This window comes from Cervus elaphus, chromosome 11 (assembly GCF_910594005.1).
Source record: "Cervus elaphus chromosome 11, mCerEla1.1, whole genome shotgun sequence".
NCBI classification, from domain to species: Eukaryota; Metazoa; Chordata; class Mammalia; order Artiodactyla; family Cervidae; genus Cervus; species Cervus elaphus.
This window is the reverse complement of record NC_057825.1, coordinates 98,768,826-98,790,395: the sequence shown is the minus strand read 5'-3', so window position 1 is coordinate 98,790,395 and position 21,570 is coordinate 98,768,826. Positions and strand designations below refer to the sequence as shown.

The following is a 21,570-nucleotide window of genomic DNA, read 5'->3' as shown; positions in this document are numbered from 1 at the left end:
CCCTCGGGCACCCTGGATGGTGGGACTAGGGTTGCCACAGGCTGTTTGGAGCTGGGCTGGCAGGGGACCCCAGAGCTTCGTGCATATCCCCGTAGCCAGCTTGTCCACAGGCCTGATCCAGAGTAACGGAGGAGAGCTTTCTGTCATTCAGATCAGAACTATGACATTGTCACCATCGGGGCGCCAGCAGCACACTGCCAGGGCTTCAAGTCAGGAGGCCTCCGCAAAAAGCTGCACAAGTTTGAAGAGACTAAGAAACAGTAAGTTCTCAGAGGGTGTCTGTCTTCCTTGTTTTGCTGTGTCAGGCTTCCCAGATTAAAGAAAAAGGTCACAACGGGACCACAGAAACGTCCACCGTCCGATCTGCTTTTGCAGAGTAGGGGGAGCTGCCTGAGGACCCTGTGCACGTCCAAGCTGGGCGGTGACGGGTGCCCGAGGGCCTGTCCCTGCAAAACGGCAGCCGATTGAAAAATCCGCCTGGAGAATGGTGCCTCCGGCCCTCGCGGACTTGGCGGGCTCCGCTGCCCTTTAGAAACCCTGGTCGAAGGTCACAGGGTGTGAGGCCTGGGAAAGATGGTTTCCTCTCCTGGCAGACATTGGTGGTCAGTGTCCCCAGGGTCAGAGAGGCTCCAGGGGCTGCAGGGAGTGACCAATCAGAGTGGGGAAACAGCGAGGTGGGAGGGGCACGTGATAAGGGGCGGGGCCTCGGGGCGGAGCTCCGGCGAGAGGGGTTGGCCAGGTAGGTCGACACCGGTGCTAGGAGCCTGCTGGAAAGAAGGCGCAGGGGTTGCTACAGGGCAGGGGTGATAGGGAGAGAGCACTAAGCCGGGCTGTCGTGTCCGACACCAGGAGGCATTGGTGATCTTCCCGAACATCACCTGGCTAGACTTACCTTGACCAGAGGGCTCGGGTGTAGGAAGTAGACGGGATGTGTGTAGGTGATGCCATGGGCTACTCGGACCTAGAGGTGGAGGACGAGTGGGACCAAGACAAGTTTGTCTCAGGTTGGTAGGAGAGATGTGGCTAACGAGGGGAGATGGTGGAGGACACTGATGGAGCGAGGTTCTAGAGAAGATGGGGAGGCAGGACCGGGCAGTGATCCTGGAAGGGCTAGGAGAAGAAGGTGGTGTCTCAGAGAAAGAAGAAGCTGGGGGCACAGCAGAGCAGCCTGTGCAGAATGTGGAGCTGAGGGGCCAGAGCAGAGCACTTTGAGGGGGCCCCCACACCAAGGCCCACAATCCTCAGGAGGACCCGGGGAGCAGTCGTGGAGGCCTAGTGACTGAGTGCACACACAGTGCTGGCCGCAGCCTCAGGCCAGAGCCTGGCTCTCTGTCCTGGGCGGCTGTCAGGACAGGGCTTGAGCACGTTGACCTTGGACTGCACGGGCTGGGGAGAAAGGACTGGTGCAGTGGGCTGTGGGCTGAGGGGTGAGCAGGCGGGCAGAGAGCACCCAGGGAGTCAGGGTTCAGAGCTGTCCCCAGGGCAGAGGGTGGGAGGTGAGCCTCAGACTGGGCAGCATCTTTGGCATCCTGCCCACCTTCCTGCAGCCCCCTTGACCCTGATCTGGCCCCACCAAGGGTTCCTCACACCAGGCCACCAGACCCACCTGAGGATTCGCCAGCCTGGTGGTCCCCTGGGAGTTAGGGCAAAGACAGCTTCCTGCGCCACCGCCGCTCTGCACGGCCAGCCGATGTGTGTCGCTGCACTGCATGTGGCCGTGTGGAGGTGTGAGCGTGCGACTCCAGCTGGCCTGGGGCCCTGGCGGAGAAAGCCAGTCGGGGCTGGCCCTGTCCCAGGAAGGTCGGGGTGTTGATGCCTAGTTATCCTGCATGTGAACTTCAGGACCCTTATTCCCCAAAGGCTTTTGTAGTATTTTTCAAATGTATAATGTACATGTTTATGTATTTTCCTACTAATGGCATAAAACCACCTGCAGGAGTGGTTTGCACCAGGGGAGCTCTGCTTGGCGCAGGTGCAACCCGCCACATGGGGCGTCTCCCTGGGGCTCAGGTGCACGCGCAGACGCTGCTCTGACCAGGGAGCATGCTGGGCTCCTAGGCTGAATCCTCCCTGTAGTCCGGGCCTTCTCAAGTTATCTCCAGAATTTTGATGAAAGAGAACTTGGTTTTTACGGTTTTTGTTTTGCATTTGCCGTTTGCTAACAAGCTGCTAATATTTCGTCTTGGTTCTTTTCTTTAGCAGTTTTGAGGAGTGTTGGTGAGTTCTCTGTCTGTGGAGAGTGTGCGTTTGGGTCTTGCTCTCGTGCAGAGAAAGCCTGTCCCCTCCTCCGTGAGGTGCTGCCCCTGCCGCGCCCCCGCAGGCTCCTCGCTGTAGCCCCGTAGACAGAACTCTCCTCCAACTGCAATGTTCTGTGATAATGAATAGCCCGTCTCCAGTCTGCTGTTTGAAACCCTCCCAGTCTGCTGTTTGAAACCCTCCCTCTTTCTCCATGACGAGCAGGAGCCCAGGCCAGGCAGGTCCCCGGTGCTGAGGCTTCCAGCCAGTGCAGTGCTGAGTTTGGGAGTCCCTTCCTGGCTTCTTTCACTGCCATCTAAGGCTCTTCTGTTTTTACTTCCCCTTCACCTCTCGCAGGAATGAAACCAGCTTACTTTTTTTTCTTTGGCCATGCCTCACGGCACGTAGGGTCTTAGTTCCCTGCCCAGGGATTGAACCCCTGCCCCTGCCAATGAAGCGCAGTGTCTTAACCGTAGACCAGCAGGGTAGTCCCCAGCTTACATTTTTCTATTTAATGGTTAATAGAGATTTGCAAAACAAATTACTAGGTCAGTTTTACCCCTGGAAGGCAGACCAGGGGTTAATATAACCAGATGACTTTCTCCACCAAAGAATGAGATGGCAGCCGGAATCCTGGTGCCTGCTGGCCAGGGTCCCCAGGTGCTGCTCCAGGCCTCCCCAGCCTCACCCAGAGCACAGCCCCAGTCCAGAACAGGGGGTTTTGCACCAGGACTTGTGAGGCTTCTGCTCCTCTCGGAGCTGCTACCTTTACGGAGCTGGAGCAGCCCAGGGCCCTGGCCGGGAGGGCCAGGGTGCCGCGGGGACATGGCCCTGTTCCCCAGCCGAAGCTCTGCAGCTTCCCCACCTTTAGTCTTTGGTTGGGCTCACACGACTGCTGTTCACAGTCCATGAACAGCCGCTGTTTGAGGCGTGTCCTTTCTCACTCCCACCACGTGTCCCCTCCGTGAGCCCGAGTTGCTGGTAGGACCTGTGTGTGAGGACTTGTGGTGAGTGGGGAGGTGATTCCTCTCTGGCTGGCTGGAGGCTTTGTATTTGCTGAAGTGGACACACCATTCCACACACACACGAATGTGCATCTCAAGTCACATGTGTTCTCTCAAGACTGGGGCCTGGGAAGAAGAGATTTGAAAACTCCCGTCCTGAGACTCGACTCCGCTGAGTGGCAGCTATTCATTGGGCAGAGGGATTGCAGCTTGGAGAGCGGCGTGCACACCTCATGCTGTGCGGGCCTGACTGCGGCCTGCTGCATGGGCTTCTGACACCTCCATCGTTTCTCACTGTGACGTCTGGGCTTGGGGTGTTGTTTGTTCTGGGGTGCTGTGGTTTTCGTGTGTGCATGCTGACCCCGTAGTCTGTCAGGGGGCAGGGCAGGGCCGTTTCTTAGGGACCCAGCTTTGGGTTAGCCTGGGACGAGCCCGGTGAGGAAAGGCCTCATCCCTGATCACGTGACCCTCATCTCCCGGGGCAACGAAGGGGTGTGTGGTCCTCCACCTTCTGTCTCTTCTCCCAAAGTCAAAGGGCAGTTCTTTGAGGGCATCAGTCAAGGCCCCTCATTCCGTGAAAGATGGGTGCCTTATATGTTTCCCCCTGCTTCCCTCGCTTCCTCAGGTGGTCTGAAAAATAAGTTTGTAATATAGGGTTGATTTGGCATTTTAGCCAAGAGACATTCAGTTTATGTCCCCGTCTAGAAGGTCCCACCAGAGGCTGGTGTTTGTGCGGGGCAGTGGCTGAGCTGTGGCTCTGACGTTACATCCCAAGAGGCACACACATGTCGCTTGGCGGCAGAGAGAGGGGGAAGGGCCAGTCTCCTAAGTCGCTGAGGTGGCCGGGCCTGGCCTCCGGTTCGGCACATTCTCCAGGCCCCCTTCATCCCTCAGGACAGTACTTTTTAAGCTAGGCAGTCCCAGAGCAGGAGAGAAGGGACAGAAGCCCCGTTTTCTGGGGACTTGCCAAGGTAGACACATGAAGGAGGGTGTGGGTCTATGCGTAGGAAGTTTGAAGTCCTCATTGGCCAAATGAGAAACCAGGAACCTTTTGGCAAAGTCCAGCCCCCACTGAAGTCTCCTTGCACTGTGGCATGACCCCCTCCAGTATTAGCCGACCCCAAGTCTCCACTCAGGTAACACTTAGAAACTGACGAAAGAGGTTCTTAGGGGAAAGATGGTGGGTGTGCAGACGACCACAGGGCTCAGTATCTGTACACGGGTGTGTAAACACAGAAACACAGATACGTGGGAACGTAGATAAAAGACTTAGTTGTATTTTAATATTTTAAGCCTCTACCATATAGACAGGATGGATCTCCTGAGATTTACTCTTGCCCATCAACAACTAGACTAGCCTAGTAAAACACCCCTGAGGAACAGGACGCTTCTCCTTGTGTTGGGTGCGGGCTGGGGTTGGGAGGGTGTCTCCAGCCTTGTCAACTTGGGAGAACCCTTTTGAATCTGTTTCAATCCTTCCTAGCACATCATCCAGCTGCCAGTCCATCATCTACATACCACAGGACATCATCAGAGCTAAGGAGATCATCGCCCAGATCAACACCCTCAAAACCCAAGTGAGTTACTACGCTGAGCGGCTCTCGAGGGCGGCCAAGGACAGGTCTGCCACGGGCCTGGAGAGAACACTTGCCATCTTGGCAGACAAGGTAAGAGGGACTCCCCTGCTGCAGGTGGAGTGGGGCCCTCGGGCGTCTGAAAACCCCTGGACACCTCACACGTGCTGAGAGCTGTCCACACAAGTGGTGACGTTGGGATGACCTTGAAGGTCTGTCTGCCTTCAGGTCTGTTTCCCACACGGCCTGGAGCGGCGGTCTGGGACTGGCCTATGGTCACACAGCTGGAGCGGGGCAAGGTGGTGACGCCCAGGGCTTAGGATACTTGGTGACGGCTCACGCCCTTGACTTCGCAGTGAGCGCCAGGGGGCTTGTTGGAGCTGGGATGGTTCCTCTGCCTTCTTAGTAATGGCCTGCCCAGCACGGTTTGGGTGCTCAGAGGCTGGGTGTGCGTATGTCCCCGCAGACCCGGCAGCTGGTCACCGTGTGCGACTGCAAGCTGCTGGCCACCTCCATCCATGGGCTGAATGCCGCCCGACCCGACTACATCGCCTCCAAGGCCTCGCCCACCTCGACTGAGGAGGAGCAGGTGATGCTGCGGAATGACCAGGACACCCTCATGGCTCGGTGGTCGGGCAGGAACAGCCGGTCTTCTCTGCAGGTGGACTGGCACGAGGAGGAGTGGGTGAGTCTGCACTCCCCCCACCCCCACCCCCACCCCCACTCCCACGCTGAGCTGGCCTGGAAAACGCAAGGCCTTGCTCTCTTGCTGGCCATCGGCCCTGCCAGGCTGCATCGTCCCGGAACTGAGGGACCGAGGACTTGGGAGCTGTGCTGTGACGTCGTGTCATGCTGCTCCCGACAGGTGGGCTCCAAGGGCGGGTCTGTCCCTCTTGTAGTGACACAGCACAAAGCCAGCTCTGTCCTTGTTGGGTCTGCTCTTCAGAGGTACTGGGCTCCTCCAGCCCCGCCCCAGCGTCCCGAGTTCTGTCTGTGTTCCTGCAGACACCCCCTCCCCAACCTACATGGCCAGCAGCTCCCCCCAGAGGACCTTGGTCTCCTGGGACGGTCGTGTGAGGTCTGCAGTGGACAGAGGAGGGGACGAGACTGTCCCTTCTGCCTGCTTTGGCCTCTGGGATAGTGACTGGCAGACTCTCCACAAAACATGACGTTGATTTGTCCTTGGAAAAGCAAATGCACCTGTAATAAGGAGTTGTGAATTATCTCGCTGTTTCTAAATTGTGGGCTTTAGGGAGCCTGGGGCCCAGGTGGGGATCCAAGTTGGGAGTGTCGTGGCTTGTGTTCTGTTCCACCTGCGGCGCTGACCCCGTGCCCTTGCTCTGGAAGGAGAAGGTGTGGCTGAATGTGGACAAGAGCCTCGAGTGCATCATCCAGCGGGTGGACAAGCTGCTGCAGCGTGAGCACCTGCAGAGTGAGGGCTGCGAAGACGGCCTCCCGGGTGCCGGCGGCGGCTGCAGCCGGAAAGGTAACCGGGGCAGCCGGGCCTACTGGATCCGACCGGAGGACGCCCTCTGCAACGCCCCCTCCTCGCCATGCCCCTCCGCTGCATGCTGCCCTCACCCGACCACACCCACACGTGCGTATGCAGCCCGGGTCCCACGCATACTGTCCGTCTGTCCGTGTGTCTCTAACTCCATGACCCCACGCAGACTGCAGGGAGGCCTCTCAGCAGAGGGGGGTGCCACAGTGCCCGGAGCAGCAGGTGGTGGGCAGGGGGCTCTCCGCGTCTTCACGGCTGGTTGGCCCTCAGCCCTCCCGGGTCCCCCTGCCGCGTCTGGGAGGGTCAGGCTCCTAAGCATCTGTAGTTTGTCCACCCACCTAGGAACCTGAAGGAGGCGGAATGGTAGGCACCTTTCTGATGAGATTGCCTGTTGCGTTAGGGATGAAGGAGCAGGCGCAGCGTGCAGGGAAGAGAGAGCTGGTGGCAGGCCCAGCGCACTTGTCTGTAGAGGCTGGTGGTCATGGGCTGGGAGCCCTTTTATCTGCCGCAGCCTGCTGCCCTGGACCATGCTGGTAACTCAGAGGGTGGGTCCCTCTCCCACGCCTGGGCCCCAGCTAGGTTTATCTGTTCAGCGCCACCTCCAGGGTGGGTGTCTCCGTGGATGGCAGGACAGTGGCCTGGAGCAGCCTGCTTCATGAAGAGCCCCCGTCTGTGGAGACGGAGCCTAACCCAGGCCCTCGGTCCTGCTGGCTCCTAAAGCTGGGGTAACATGCTTTCTGAACACTCGGGTGCTTGGTTCATCCCTATAGCTCCAGCCTTTCCTAAGAGCTGGTGGGGCCGCGGGCCGGGCCGCTGAGACCAGCCGCCGCCGCCTCCTTGCTCCGCTTTGGGAGTGTCACGCGGTGGGAGCTGAGGCGCTGATGGGCCTCCTGCAGCAGGACTTCTTTCTACACTGGGCAGCGTTCCTCTAAGACAGTCAGGTTCCTGTCTGAGCATCCTGGTTTGTCAGATGCCTTCCCCACTCCAGCCCTCCTGCAGTCTGTCCCCAGACTCTGTCTGCAGTCTGTCTCCTCTTCTGAAGAGTGTGTGTCTCCACGGTGTCTGCGTCCTCCACTCGCCCATCTGTGAGGGCTTTGACTCTCAGTTCCTAGACCTGTGTTTAGTTCATGGAGCTGTTTTGTCGTCGTTCATGCTCTCATTTTTTACCGTAAATTGTGTTGCTTTTAACAATCTTCTGAAAGTTCATTGCTCATGTCTCTTTAATATTGTCCTGCTTGCAATTTAAACATTTTTCTGGATATAAAAAAAAGTTACTGATTGGAGTTTTAAAATATGCAGGAGGTAGTTTGTTTGATCAGGTATACTGTTATATTCAAAACTTGTTAAATGTCCTTTTTTCCTAGGCACATCTCGTAATGTTCAAACATACAGACAAATTTAAGTGCAGTTTTGAAGTGATTTAAATGAGCATTGATTTGTGATATCTAGGACTTGATGGTACCTGTGTGTGCCTGACAGATCAGCTCTGTTGTGCTCCCATGAATAGGAAGTGTTCAGAGAAACATGAAACCACGTGCCTCCAGAGTACCTGCCCATGACCCTAAGCATAGCCGGGAAGCCATCAGACCCCAGCGTGACGAGGGTCAGGGAGAACCAGACGGAGGCGTTGTCCTGCTCCGTCTCTCGTCCTCCAGGGCCAGAGCTGGGCTCTGTCATGCGTCCTGATGCCCCTCCAAGTTCCCAGGGCAGTAGTTTCGGCCTAATGAGCAGGTTGGGTTCACACCAGTGTATTTATTACCTGTGAACGACAACTCCTGCTTCTTGGAAAGACTTTATTATCCCTTTTCATTCCAGTTCTCCACCCCATGCTGGGTCCTCGGTTTTCATCCCCTGCCTCAGCCTTGCCTGGTGGGCGGGGTTCACCTGGGGCCAGGGCTCAGCGGGACCCACTGACCAGTCCCCACCGTCAGGAGCCACAGAGGCTCCTCCTGGTCGTCTCCCCAAGTGATCCGTCTTCACCCCTCCCCACCAACGCGCCAGGATCTGCTGACTTCCACGACATTCCATGCACACACACTCCTGCTCTCCTCGTCCCCAGAGAGTTCTTCAACCTCGGACCTGCTTTCTGTTAACCCGAGGTCCACGGGTCACACCCCGGGTCGTGTGCCCTTGAGACTATGTGCTGCATGTGTGTGGAGCAGTCCACTGTGGTCAGCAGATCTCAAGGGACTCAGAGCCTTAAGGCCACCAGAGGAAGTCCCTCCCTTTCCGTGTTACTAAAGATGAATTTTCCCAGCAGGTTTAACCCCTGACCTCTTCTCAGGTGTAGTCCCAGCGCAGCTGCTTGGGATCAGTGCAGATCCTGAAAGCAGGCTCCTAGAACCTTCTCCTCACGGAGATCCGGGATCTCAGAGGTTGTGGGGAGGCAGGAGTTGGCATTCTTCCCGGGTCTGAGGAAGGTTTTAACCAGACAGACGTTCTGTGTCATACACCCCATGGCGGTTTCCCTCCTTAGGAAGCAGATGGTCTCGGGAGGTCTGAGCTCTGGTGAGGACACTGAAATCTTCACCACACACAGCTCTTTAATGTTGCTCTGTTTTCTGTCCCGCTGGCCAGTTTAAGAAGTCACGGCCAAAGACAGTCATGGACAAAGATCCTGGCCACCGCCCTCCTGGAAAGTCCAGGGTGTCAATCCCCGTCCAGCTGGTTCTTTCTGTTCTTGGGGATCTGAAACTGCCTATTTCAGGATCTGAAAACATTCTTGGAAACCAAAAGTTCAGACAGAAAATAAGCTTTTACCCCCAAACAATCCCTTTTCAAACTTGTTTCTTAATAAGTGGCACACACAGTTAACCAGGAAAATTTTAGAGTTTTTAAGGGAAAAGTGAAATTGAAGTGAGTATTTCCCGATGCTACTCACTGAGGGTGAAATCAGGTTCAACTTGGTATCTTTAAGGGACCCAAGGGGGCGTTCCAGTTGTAGCCCTCCCTCAATCATAAAGGTTTTGTATTCGGCTTACATGGTAAAGATTGGCACGGACGTGTTTGGTGTATGGGTTTCCTGACTGGACCCCAGCCTCTTGGACCTCAGCAGTTGACCTCTAGCGCAGGCTCCACGGCCCGTGAGGGCAGTGGGCTCTGAACTGGACGCTTATTTACTGGTCAGTCTCTACACGTCTGCTTCCAGATGTCGTGAGTCAGCATGGGCTCCGGCACATGCCATGCGATGGACGTGGGGGCGTTATCGCATTGTGACACGTTAAGCTGCTCTTCCTGAAGAGCGTGTCATGTTGAGGCGTCAGCAACGTGAGTGCTGACGCCGGTGTGTTGGGCGCTGCGCTCCCAGCGGCCCCACCGCTTCCGTGGGACCCCTCAGGAAGAGGCGGGCAGGCCCCCGGCCTCTTCTCTGCCCAGTTTAGCCAGCTTACTGCTAGCTGCTGTTGCAGTTGCTCTAAGCGTTGAGTTGTTGGTGTTTGAACTGTGTGCGTGCCTTAATCATCCATGTCACCTCCATTTCTGTGCAGATTGCAGCCCCCCTCCTGAAGAGTCCAGCCCAGGTACGTGGTTTCCGTTCAAGGCTCTGCGGATCTCTTCTTAACATCCAGGTCATGTGTGTAGCTTCAGTGTCAGATTACGTGTGCTCTCAGAGTTGGGAAAATACTCTAGGGGTTTCCTCCTTGTGCGGGATGTAGCAGCCATTCTTAGGTGTGGGGAGGGGCCAGGCGGGCTGGGCCCTGTGGCACCCTGCACCCTTTCAGACAGTTCATGTCTGAGTGCTCTGGCGGTCCTGAAGTTGGGGGCCTGGTTAAGGCAAGTTCATGTTTATAAATGATGCTTCCTGTGATTGCACCCGACCCTGCAAGCATCCCATGGAGGCAGGGAGGCAGGTGCGGCGTAGCTGCCCAGGTGCCGTGATCTCTCCATCTTGCAGCATCCTCTCTTGAGTCTGGCTGCAGCCTCAGACTTCCCGTCAGACACTGCTGGGGCCTCAGGTGGAGTTAGTGCTAGAAATGGAGTCCTTCCTGCTTCATCTGCATGGGGAAATCAGTGCTTATGACTCTAGTTCAGGTGTCGGCCAGCCACAGCTCTGAGGGAACCCTGTTCAGCTAGATACCATTTTCCTGAAATGAGTCACACCCGTTGGTTCACACAGTGTCCACGGCGGCCCTGGAGCAGCACCAGAGTCCAGCAGTGGCAACAGAGACCCCGGGCCTTCAGAGCCCCAAATACTGACTGTCCAGTGCTTTACAGGGAAATGTGCCGACCCCTGCTCTAGTGCATACTGAGTTTCCTGAATGTGGCTTGTGGTTTTCCCAGAGGGAGCATGAGACCCCCAGATACGATGTTTGTTTTGTTTTGTTTCCCTTACAAAAGACAGCCACCCGGTCAGTCTGAGGATTACATACCTCTGACTGCACATGTAAAATGGCAAGATGCGCGCTTCTTACCTCAAGCGCAGCCAGCCAGCACCGTGGGGCTTACCACCCTGTTCCCGTGGGCACCGGGTACTCGGCTCTGCTCACGGCGGCTCCCCCAGCGCCCCGTGCGCTGTTGGCTCCGCAGTGGGTACGCTGGTCGGGCGCCTGGTAACTAACGCACCAGTCTGCCCTCAGCCCCTCAGTCTGTCTCCCCCTCTCCTGCCCAAGTTTGGTCTGGCCGTGGGCAGGTCTCGAGCACCAGTTCCCTGGGCTCTAGGCGGCCTGGATGCTGCTTGGGCAGTCACCTCGGCGCCCCCTCCCCAGCCTGGCCCCAGACTCCCAGCCCCACCGGGCTCACCTGCACGGCAGGTCGGTGCCGTCACGCGGCGCTGTCTCCCCAGGCTCTGTGGCAGTGACGGCCCCGGAGATCAAGGCCAAGGGAGGTGGTGGTCCTGGAGCAGCTCGGGCTCGCCTCCGCTCCGCGCGCCCTGCAGTTTGCGGAGCTGACGGGCAGCCCTGTGCGCCCCAGGCAGCAAACAGCCGGGCTCGTACGCGCTCCTGTCTCCTGTCAGCTCCACCACTGCCCGGACGCGCAGGTGGCCCGTCCACAGTTGACATCAGACGAACGCAGACGGTCCCCCGCCGAGTTCCTCAGCCTTGCTCACAGAGCTGTATTGAGTCTGAGTTAGAACACGCACATTCTCTTATCTCCCTGCTTCCTCCCTTCCCGCCCCTGTCAGTGAGAACACGCAAAAGCTCAGCTGTCTGAAGCCGCGTGGTCCCGGGCTGGGCCCCTGAGTGGGTGTCGCGGGTGAGCAGGGAGACAGGGGCTTGTCCCACAAAGGATGCTCCTTCGTCGCTGGTGTTTTTTCATGGCCAGACTTTCTTGATGAAGGAGGCCAAGTAGCCTCTGCTCACTTATGTAGTCAGACGTGTATACAAATGGCAGTTCTTTTTGTGTGTCTGGGCGAAGACTTAGCTGCTGTTTCCTTACCCGTGGGACCTGTAGTCAGCCCCTCTGTGGAGTAGGTGAGAAAACAGTTAAAAAGTGAGGTCTCACAGGTATTCACTAAGGGCTGGTCGACACTCTATGTGAACCCTGGAGCCTGCCAGACACGCCGAGCCCTTCTCTGGGCGGCGTCAAGCTTATCTCCCGTTTGGGGCTATGCCTCTTCTCTTTGACAAATTCTGGGCGCTTTCTATTTTTTTAAACCATTCGTCCAATACTACAGTTTTTTACAGTGATTTTTTTTCCCCTCTAATGTAGCAAAACTGAGCCATTCTTATATGAATTTTGTTTAAACAGAAGTAAGGCAAAGTCAAAAAATTGTATGCAGACAGCTTGTTCAGTCAAATAAGACCACTTGTATATTCTGCTCATTTTCAGGTTAAAATGATCATAAATTTGCATATCACACATATATATTCACGTTAAGTGGAAAAGTCAAGCAAAGTTGGCAGCATTTGCTCTCAGAGCATTTACTTCTTAGATGAAGGATGGTCTGAATGCCTGCCTGCCTCTCCCCACAGGACTTGACTGTTAAAACTTAATGACTGTTGGTCTTTTTTGATAGTTGTTGAATATAATTGACATGGATTCAACAGAGTTATTCAAAGAAACAAAAGCACGGCCTTGGAGAATTTTAGAGGAAGGAAGAGACGTGGATGTCATTTACTGCAGTCGTCCCATTTTGCTGCTAAGGCCCTGTGGCTGAGTGGTGGGGGGCCTGCCCCCGGCGTACCCACTACCGCTCGGCAGCAGCCGGGCCCGGGACTCAGGCTTTCCACTCCTCCTTCCAGGGCTCCTTGTCACCGTGCTTTACTTACTAAGACCTTTCTGCTGTAGACTTTCTAAATTTAAACCTGCTTGTTTTCCATGACAGATATAAATCCTCACGCATGTACAGTGTGCCTTGCATGCACACTTAGATCATTTCCAAATTCTGAATTGCTGTGTAGACTTGAAAATCTGTGTTGACCACACAGGGAAGTCCTTTTGTAGGTTTTAGGCATTTCTCTCAATCTGTTTCTCAACACAGGGTGATGCACACGCAGGGCAGAGCTGTGGCCCCCTTTTCTCTTTTTTAGATTCTGTTTATCTGAGACAGAGTTGACCATCCTGGCAGCTGCCCTGCTCACGAGGCTTGGGGCCTGTCCTGAGCAGGATGATGGCCATGGGCACCCAGTGACCCACACCCCTTCCCAGGAGGTCACCCTGCCTGGGCCACACTCTGGATTCTGGGGGCTTACCCAGTGGTAATGAGCCAGCACCTGTTTCTGGGCTTGGTGGCCTGTTAAAAAAATAACTGATGGGGGCATGGCTTCTGTCTGCCAAATGTCTTCTAAATAGAAAAGACAAAAAGAGCCAAGGCCAAAATACCTTTCACTCTGTTCTTTTTCCCCTGAGCATCTATTTATAAAAAATTATTTTGGTACAGGGTCAAAGTTTCCTTATATTCCAAAAAAAGAAAAAAGAAAAAAAAAAAACCAGTACGCTAGGAATAGATGACAGGAAGATGAGGATGGGGGAGCAGGGACGCTGAGGCCTGAAAACGTGGGATGCCTTGGGAAGGGTCTGTCCCGAGACATGGGCCAAGGGCCTGAGCCCGCTGAGCAAAGGCTCAGCGCGGGTGGGTTGACCTTGCTCCAGAAGCACAGGGCTCCCCGCCCCGCTGCCTGGATGGAGAGAACCAGGTAACAGGTCCCCCGGGGGAGGGCCGGTGGCACCCTGGGCGGGACTGGCCTCAGCCGACACCATGTGCTCTTGGAGCCTTTCTGTCATCCTCCTGGGAGGGAACAGTCAGGAGTATTTGCCTGCAGAGTCCCCAGAGGTTCAGGAGAGTGGCGGGCAGGCCCCCCGGAGACGCCTCAGGCTAGAAGGGCGGAGACGGGCTGCACGGGGCGCCAGCTGTGGGCCTCCTGCAGTGGGGAGGTGTGGACAGGGTGGCGGGGCTGGGCTGGGGCCTCCTGAGCGCTGCCTTCTCAGCCGCCCCTCCCCTGTGCCAGGTGAGTGGAGCGAGGCCCTGTACCCCCTGCTGACGACCCTCACCGACTGCGTGGCCATGATGAGCGACAAGGCCAAGAAGGCAATGGTCTTCCTGCTCATGCAGGACAGCGCGCCCACCATCGCCAGCTTCCTGAGCCTGCAGTACCGCCGCGACGTGGTCTTCTGCCAGACGGTACGTGCCGCAGCGAGCCCGGACCCCGCCTGGCCCTCCTGCACCCTGGAGGAAGCCAGCGGGGCCGCGCCCTCCTGCGTGTGGCTTTGCCCGTGCGGCCCGCGGCCCGGATGTGGGCGTGGGGGGCGGGGGAGGGGAGCTGGAGGCTCATGGGTGCTCAGGGGATGCCACCCCTGCTCCCCTGAACCTGCCCGCAGGGGCCTGGGGTCACACAGGCATGGGGTCACCTTGTCTCTCCCTGCAAAGAAGGCGCACAGTCTGTTTGTAAAACAGCAGGGTTACACCTGCCCAGGCACCGCTCTGCTCTATCCTGGTGATTTCCCTGCAGAGGAGGCGGAGCTTCAGTGAGCACCCCCAGTTTACAGATGCCAGTGGTGTAGTCAGTAGCGGGAACAGTGGCAGAAGCTGGGCGGGTTTGTGAGGTTCCTATCCCCTCAGGGCCTGGGGTGCCTGCGAGGGTGGAGTGTGTGATGGGAGCCCCTGCCCAGGAGACTCTTGAGGGCCCAGTTCTCTGCGTGTGCTCCTCGTCATGAGCACCCCAGTTTCCATTCAGCACCGGACTGGATCTGTGGGCATAGAGGGCCTTTCCCGCACCGTGGGGAAATTGTTCTGGGGTTCCAGAAGGTTCTGGCCCAGGAGTAACCCCAAGGTCGGGTCAGGAGCTGAAGCAAAACTAGACTGACCTCTAGAAGCAGCAAGCCTGGAGCGCCTTCCCTGCAGCCTCCATCCCCCGTGGCCTCTGCGCTCCTGGCCCCGGGCCCCGAGGGCGCGGGGCTGCTGCGGGCAGAGTGGTGTGGGTGCAGGATGCGGCCGGGCCAGGAGCAAGGCGAGGCGGTGTCTGTCCCCGCAGCTGACGGCACTCATCTGCGGCTTCATCATCAAGCTGAGGAACTGCCTTCACGACGACGGCTTCCTGCGGCAGCTCTACACCATCGGGCTGCTGGCGCAGTTTGAGAGCCTGCTAAGCACCTATGGTGAGCCGGGGGTGGGGGCCCTCCTGTGGGACCCCTCCTGGCCCCCTCAGTGGCTTTCTGAAGCACGGGTAATGCATGCTGAGTAAAATGTATCCAGAAGGCTCCGAAATGTGTAACAGAGGACTAAAATCAGCCCTACATAGTTGTACACACACACACACACACACACACACTCCCCCGAACACACACACCCCTGTGTTGCCTCTGTTATGCATCTTGAAGGTTTTTCTAGTTGAGGATAGATGACAATTTTTAAAGCAATGACTTCCTGTGGAACATTTGGGCCATTTCAGAATTGTTCCTATTAAAACATCTTTGCATATTTTTGTGCAGTTTTGGCCCATTTTCGCACCCACTAAATCATTTGGAAGGAAAGTTGGTGGGTCAACAGATAGGAGTACTTTAAAAATCTGATATTTCCAAATTGTCGTAAAAAGGCTTTCTTCCCCTTACCTTCATTTTCTGTTTATTTCTTCTTAGACAGTAAAAGTAGGCAAGTTTTTTTTTTATTAATGAATCTGTTTATCTTTGGAGTTACAAGCCATTGAAGAAATACCTAAAGAAATCCTTTAGATAGAAAATCTAAAGAATGTGGAAAGATTAAAACATCCAAAGAGGTGACTTGTTCTTGAAGTTCCCCACATATGCGTCCCTGTCCCTGCTTCCTTCACCAGGAGAGGGCCAGGAATACGGAGTTGTGCCAGCTCCCCTTCGTAACGTGGCCATGGGACTCGCATAGTGGGGTTTGCTCGCGGAGAAGCTGGCAGGCACTTGGGAAACCTCCTCCGGCTCACCTAGCCTCAGCCCGCGTCTCAGCGCCCTAAGCCCAGCACCTGCCTTCTGTGGCTGATCTGAGCGCAGGGCCCCTCTGCTTGACAGCCCCCTCCCTTTCTGGCCTCCAGGGGAGGAGCTGGCCATGCTGGAGGACATGAGCCTTGGGATCATGGACTTGAGGAACGTGACCTTCAAAGTCACTCAGGCCACTTCTAACGCATCCACTGACATGCTGCCCGTCATCACAGGAAATCGGTAGGCCAAGTTTTCGGATTCTCAGAACCAGCACAGTGTTTTCATTTGTGTTCATCACACGTGACACGCTCTTCGTTTTTGCTTTCTTCTGTATCATTCAGCTGCTTACAGCCCGTGACACTTGTTTCACAGCCCCGGGCCGGTCGGTGCCCAGCCGCTCGGAGGTCCCCGAGCCTGGCCTGCCCTTCCTCTCCTTGCTCACCCGTCTCCCTGTCACAGGCCCCTCTTCCTCTCTGTTGCAGGGACGGCTTTAACGTGCGGATCCCGCTGCCGGGCCCCCTGTTCGATGCGCTGCCCCGGGAGATCCAGAGCGGGATGCTGCTGCGGGTGCAGCCCGTGCTCTTCAACGTAGGCATCAACGAGCAGCAGACGCTGGCCGAGAGGTGCGGGCCGGGGTGCGGGCGCTGGCGCTGGCACAGAGCGTGTTCTCAGTCCTCTTAGGGCTCTGTGGACCTTGTCACCCACCTTCAGGTTCACACCGGGCCCGTCTGGTGGTGCCGGGACACAGAGACGAACCACACATGGTTCATGACCCTAGAGGTGGGCTGGCAGCAGGGAGTAGTGCGCTCGTGAGGTCTGAGAGTGTCTGGGGGCGCTTCCTGGAAGTGGGTTTTGAAGAGTAATTAGGAGTTCATATGAGGAGGTGGAGGAGAGACCTGGGGTCTCAGGCCGAGAAGCCTGAGCAGAGGCAGGTGGGGAGACACCACATGAGGCCTGTATGCCAGGTGGAGAGCCATGCCTTGATCCCAAATCCAGTGCCTTGTAAATTCCTTCAGGGTCACCTGGCAGGGAGGACTCGCACATGCCCATGCACGCAAGCATGTGTGCATCTGTGTTGGAGAGGAGGGGCTTGGGTGTGTGTAGCTGCTGATGACCTCTACTGGTACATGAACACCTTTCCTGTTCCATCATTACTTGCATGTGATATGTGTGGTTTAGAATTAAGAGTGATCATAAAGCACCTACTGATAAGGACATCTGGTCTCCAGGACGATAATTCCTCTTGGGCCTCGTGAACCCAGTGGTCAGTGTCCACTGACCCCCAGGTAAAGGGTCCTCCCCCATGGTCAGAGATCTTTTAGTGGGACAGGATAGGAGCCAGTTCACATTTGAAGGCGATTACCTGCTTGCCACGTGCTGGAAAGACATGAGGTCTGATGGGACGAGGTTGTTCAGAAGAGTCCGGGCCAGAGGCTGGGTCAGGCCAGGAGTGCAGACGGGAGGACCCGATGGAGCTGAGCCGTGGTCCCCAGCAGGGTGGGTGCGAGAGCCAGGCCTCCCTGTGGGTGGCAAGTGGCTGGTTTTCCGAAGCCAGAAGGAGGGTCTGCTGGGGGCACAGGGCACATTGGCCCCGGAAGCAGAGACCTGGCGGGTGTGGGCAGTGCTGCGGTGTCCACCTCAGGGAGCGTGGGCAGCCTCAGGGCCCCCGGCAGGGAGGAGACAGCATGCTGGCATCTGTAACTACTGTTCCTGAAGCGATAGTGGTTTCTAGAAGAGGTGTGTCTGGAAAGGTTTCTGCAAACGGTTGAGGCCAGGCCAGATGGGACGATGTGGCATGCACAGAGGGAGGCGGGAGCAGGGTCTAAACCAGCACAGCCCCACCACGTCCCAGAGTGACCCCAAGGGAGCTGGGGACTGGAGGAAAGGCCATCATGGGCATGTGGGTGGGCGGGTCGTGGTGGACCCACAGGAGGGCGTCCTGTCCCAGGTTCGTGAGGATGACCCGGGACCGGGACAAGGCTGATGTGCACGGAGGGCCCTGGGCAGGAAGTACTGGGGTGGGGGGGATGGGCGTCCAGGCCTGGGGCTCCAGAGCGGTGTGTCCGATAGCACCCGCGGCTCCCTCGTGGGTGGCTTCCCCCCACTCCCTGCGGGCCTGGTGCCTGCGTGGAGAGAGGTGGACTCTGTCCAGCAGATACAGCCGGATGGGTCTGGTCCCACAGTGGCAGATTCGAGGACAGGATTGTCGTGACTCCCCAGCCACAGCCCCGCTGCTGTCCTGCTCCGGGCACCTCAGGGATGGGAGCCCCTCGGGGATGGGAGTACCTCAGCAGAGCAGGGGGCGGGGCAGGGCTGCCCGGGGGCCTGGCTGCCTCTGAGGCATGTCTGTCCCAGGTTATGCCTCCTGCTGATAAAACATGTTCAGACTTGTCACCAACATGGACAGATGACTGTAAGCTTAGGGGAAGGAATGTGGCTTCAAATTTACACATGAGGATTGAGAGAATCAGCGCTGTTGCCTGTAATGCAGTCACCTGGTACTAGAAGCAAGTCATGTTAGCAAACTGATGGTGTCCCCTTGTGACTCCAAAGGTTCGGCGACACGTCTTTACAAGAAGTTATCAACGTGGAGAGCTTGGTGCGGTTAAATTCCTACTTCGAGCAGTTTAAGGAAGTTCTGCCTGAGGACTGTAAGTTTTTTTTTTTCCTTTTCACTCACAGCAGGTTTACCTGCTGTCTTTTGTCCCCTGGGGTGGCCCAGCTCCACGACCCCTTCCCTGTTCCAGGTCTACCTCGATCCCGGAGCCAGACATGCCTGCCGGAGCTTCTGCGGTTCCTGGGTCAGAACGTGCACGCCAGGAAGAACAAGAACGTTGACATCCTGTGGCAAGCCGCCGAGGTACATGCCGTTGCGGTGGGGGGGGATGTTCACAATGATAATAATAATGCTAAAACAGCAGCAACAAATTAAAGTCTCAACCAGGAGTGGGGACAGCTTTCTCCACAAGAACACAGGAGAATCCCTGGATGCGTGCCCAGGCTCCAGGAGACACTGAGAGTTGCCTGTGAACTGCTTACGCTGGGACTGCCTAAGGGCTGATGAGCGTGACTCAGAGTCTTCCCCCGGGTGTGTGGTGACCAGGCTTATGAGCAGGTTGTCCCCGTCTGCAGCCTGCACAGTCCACACGTGCTAAAACTCACGGCTCGCTGCGCCTTTAAATAGGTTCAAAGGGAGACCGCCAGGACCTGTGTCATCTCTTTCAACAGTGTTTCCGGTACACTGCTGTTCCAATTTCCTCATTTCTCCTGAAGGGAAGTCCTTATATGTCAGATGTTTTCTCAGGAATTTGTTTGTGGAGCTCCAAGTCCCTGTCTGAGCCCTGGATACCAGGGCCATTTCAGAGCTTGTCATTCACTCACCCCTGACAAGAGGACATGTCCACACTGGTTCTCACATGCAGAGCTGAAATATTAGGCCTAACCCCTCATGGGAAATCTGTATGCAGGTCAAGAAGCAACAGTTAGAACTGGACATGGAACAACAGGCTGTTTCCAAATCAGGAAAGAAATACATCAAGGCTGTATATTGTCACCCTGCTGATTTAACTTATATGTAGAGTACATCATGTGAAATACTGGGCTGGATGAAGCACAAGCTGGAATCAAGATTACTGGGAGAAATAGCAGTAACCTCTGATATGCAGATGACACCATTCTTATGGCAGAAAGTGAAGAAGAACTAAAGAGCCTCTTGATGAAAGTGAAAGAGGAGAGTGAAAAAGTTGGCTTAAAACTCAACGGTCAGAAAACTAAGATCATGGCATCTGGTCCCATCACTTCATGGCAGATAGATGGGGAAACAATGGAAACAGTGAGAGACTTTATTTTGGGGGCTCCAAAATCACTGCAGATGGTGACTGCAGCCATGAAATTAAAAGATGCTTGCTCCTTGGAAGAAAAGCTATGACCAACCTAGACAGCATATTAAAAAGCAGAGATATTACTTTGCCAACAAAGCTCCGTCTAGTCAAGGCTATGGTTTTCCCAGTGGTCATGTATGGATGTGAAAGTTGGACTATAAAGAAAGCTGAGCACCGAAGAATTGATGCTTTTGAACTGTGGTGTTGGAGAAGACTCTTGAGAGTCCCTTGGACAGCAAGGAGATCCAACCAGTCCATCCTAAAGGAAATCAGTCCTGAATATTCATTGGAAGGACTGATGGTGAAGCTGAAACTCCAATACTTTGGCCACCTGATGCGAAGAACTGACTCATTTGAAAAGACCCTGATGCTGGGAAGGATTGAAGGCAGGAGGAGAAGGGGACGATGGAGGATGAGATGGTTGGATGGCATCACTGACTCTATAGACATGAGTTTGAGTGAGCTTTTGGAGTTGGTGATGGACAGGAAAGCCTGACGTGCTGCAGTCCAGTGGGGTCGCAAAGAGCTGGTCGCAGCTAAACTGAACTGAACTGAACCCCCTCATTTCACACATGGGGAGACCCTCCAGTGCTCCACAGTGGCTGTTGGCCTACCCGGTACTGGAGCCTGCGGCCAGACGTGGGCAAGCATGCACCTCGCACCTCTGGCCACTCTGGCTACCTCCAGAACCTGTGGTGCTCAGCTCCACCACCTGTGAGTGTAACTCTCTTTGACCTGTTTGTAGTTCTCGCTTGTGCCCCGCATTTCACTCGTTAACTCTCCAGCCTGTGGAATTCAGTGATCGTGTCCATGTCCACCCTCACCTCATCAGTTACGATTTTATGAATTTGGGTTAATTCACTCTTTCCCTAACTCAGGGGCTGCTCAGTCTTAGAGTCTTTTCAACAATTTTTTAAATTTTTTTTCTGCTCTCATAAGACACCCATCTTCCTCCTGATGGTTTTGGCCAAACTTGCTTGGGTCTTCTCTGTTTTATCCTTCTCTAGACAGAAAACTAAGATCATGGCATCCGGTCCCATCACTTCCTGTCAAATAGATGGGGAAACAGTGTTTTTTCTGGGCTCCAAAATCACTGCAGATGGTGATTGCAGCCATGAAATTAAAAGAAGCTTACTCTTTGGAAGGAACGTTATGACCAACCTAGATAGCATATTAAAAAGCAGAGACATTACTTTGTCAACAAAGATCCGTCTAGTCAAGGCTATGGTTTTTCCAGTAGTCATGTATGGATGTGAGAATTGGATGGTGAAGAAAGCTGATTGCCAAAGAATTGATGCTTTTGAACTGTGGTGTTGGAGAAGACTCTTGAGAGTCCCTTGGACTGCAAGGAGATCCAACCAGTCCATCCTAAAGGAGATCAATCCTGGGTGTTCATTGGAAGGACTGATGTTGAAGCTGAAACTCCAGTACTTTGGCTACCTGATGCAAAGAGCTGACTCATTTGAAAAGACCCTGATGCTGGGAAAGATTGAGGGCAGGAGGAGAAGGGGATGACAGAGGATGAGATGGTTGGATGGCATCACCGACTCAATGGACATGAGTTTGGGTGGACTCTGGGAGTTGGTGATGGACAGGGAAGCCTGGCGTGCTGCAGTCCATGGGGTCGCAAAGAGTCGGAGACGACTGAGCGACTGAACTGAGCTGAAATGAGACATGTGTTGGCCTGCACTCTGCCCTCTGCCGATGGCACCTCTGCTAGTAGCTGCCTGGTCTCCCCTGAGAAGCAGGCGTGGTGCCATCTACCCGCAGCGCCTCTGGTGTTTCTCTGAGAGCAGCACGTCCTGGAGCCCACTGGCACATGGCTTCTGGTAGAGGAGCGGCCTCTCATGAGACGCTCATCTTGTTCTCACAGTGCAGCCTCTTGTACAGGCCTGGAGGTGTTTATCTGAGGCTCCTGTGGCCAGATATTTTAGAATTCATAGGGCTCCATGCTTCAGAAACGTGATGGGTGTATAGTCTACAGTGTATGCACAGGTATGTGACAGTCATCTGTGTGGAACGTGGTACATGTGGATGGTTTCACAGTCCTGAGG

General features: G+C 55.4%; 1 protein-coding gene across 10 annotated transcripts in view; it reads left to right on the top strand.

Moving 5' to 3' along the window:
- INPP4A (inositol polyphosphate-4-phosphatase type I A) overlaps positions 1–21,570 on the top strand; it is a 121,549-nt gene that overhangs the window by 85,329 nt on the left and 14,650 nt on the right. For 5 of the 10 annotated variants that reach the window (XM_043918653.1, XM_043918647.1, XM_043918651.1 and 2 more), the window contains exons 13-24: positions 152–260; positions 2,200–2,217; positions 4,723–4,906; positions 5,280–5,498; positions 6,161–6,410; positions 9,800–9,832; positions 13,700–13,872; positions 14,723–14,846; positions 15,749–15,875; positions 16,118–16,258; positions 18,189–18,286; positions 18,383–18,495. In XM_043918653.1, the coding sequence (XP_043774588.1) occupies positions 152–260; positions 2,200–2,217; positions 4,723–4,906; positions 5,280–5,498; positions 6,161–6,410; positions 9,800–9,832; positions 13,700–13,872; positions 14,723–14,846; positions 15,749–15,875; positions 16,118–16,258; positions 18,189–18,286; positions 18,383–18,495 (1,589 nt within the window). The remainder of the gene's footprint in view (positions 1–151; positions 261–2,199; positions 2,218–4,722; positions 4,907–5,279; positions 5,499–6,160; positions 6,411–9,799; positions 9,833–13,699; positions 13,873–14,722; positions 14,847–15,748; positions 15,876–16,117; positions 16,259–18,188; positions 18,287–18,382; positions 18,496–21,570) is intronic. The other 5 variants (XM_043918652.1, XM_043918650.1, XM_043918648.1 and 2 more) reach the window with 3 other exon arrangements.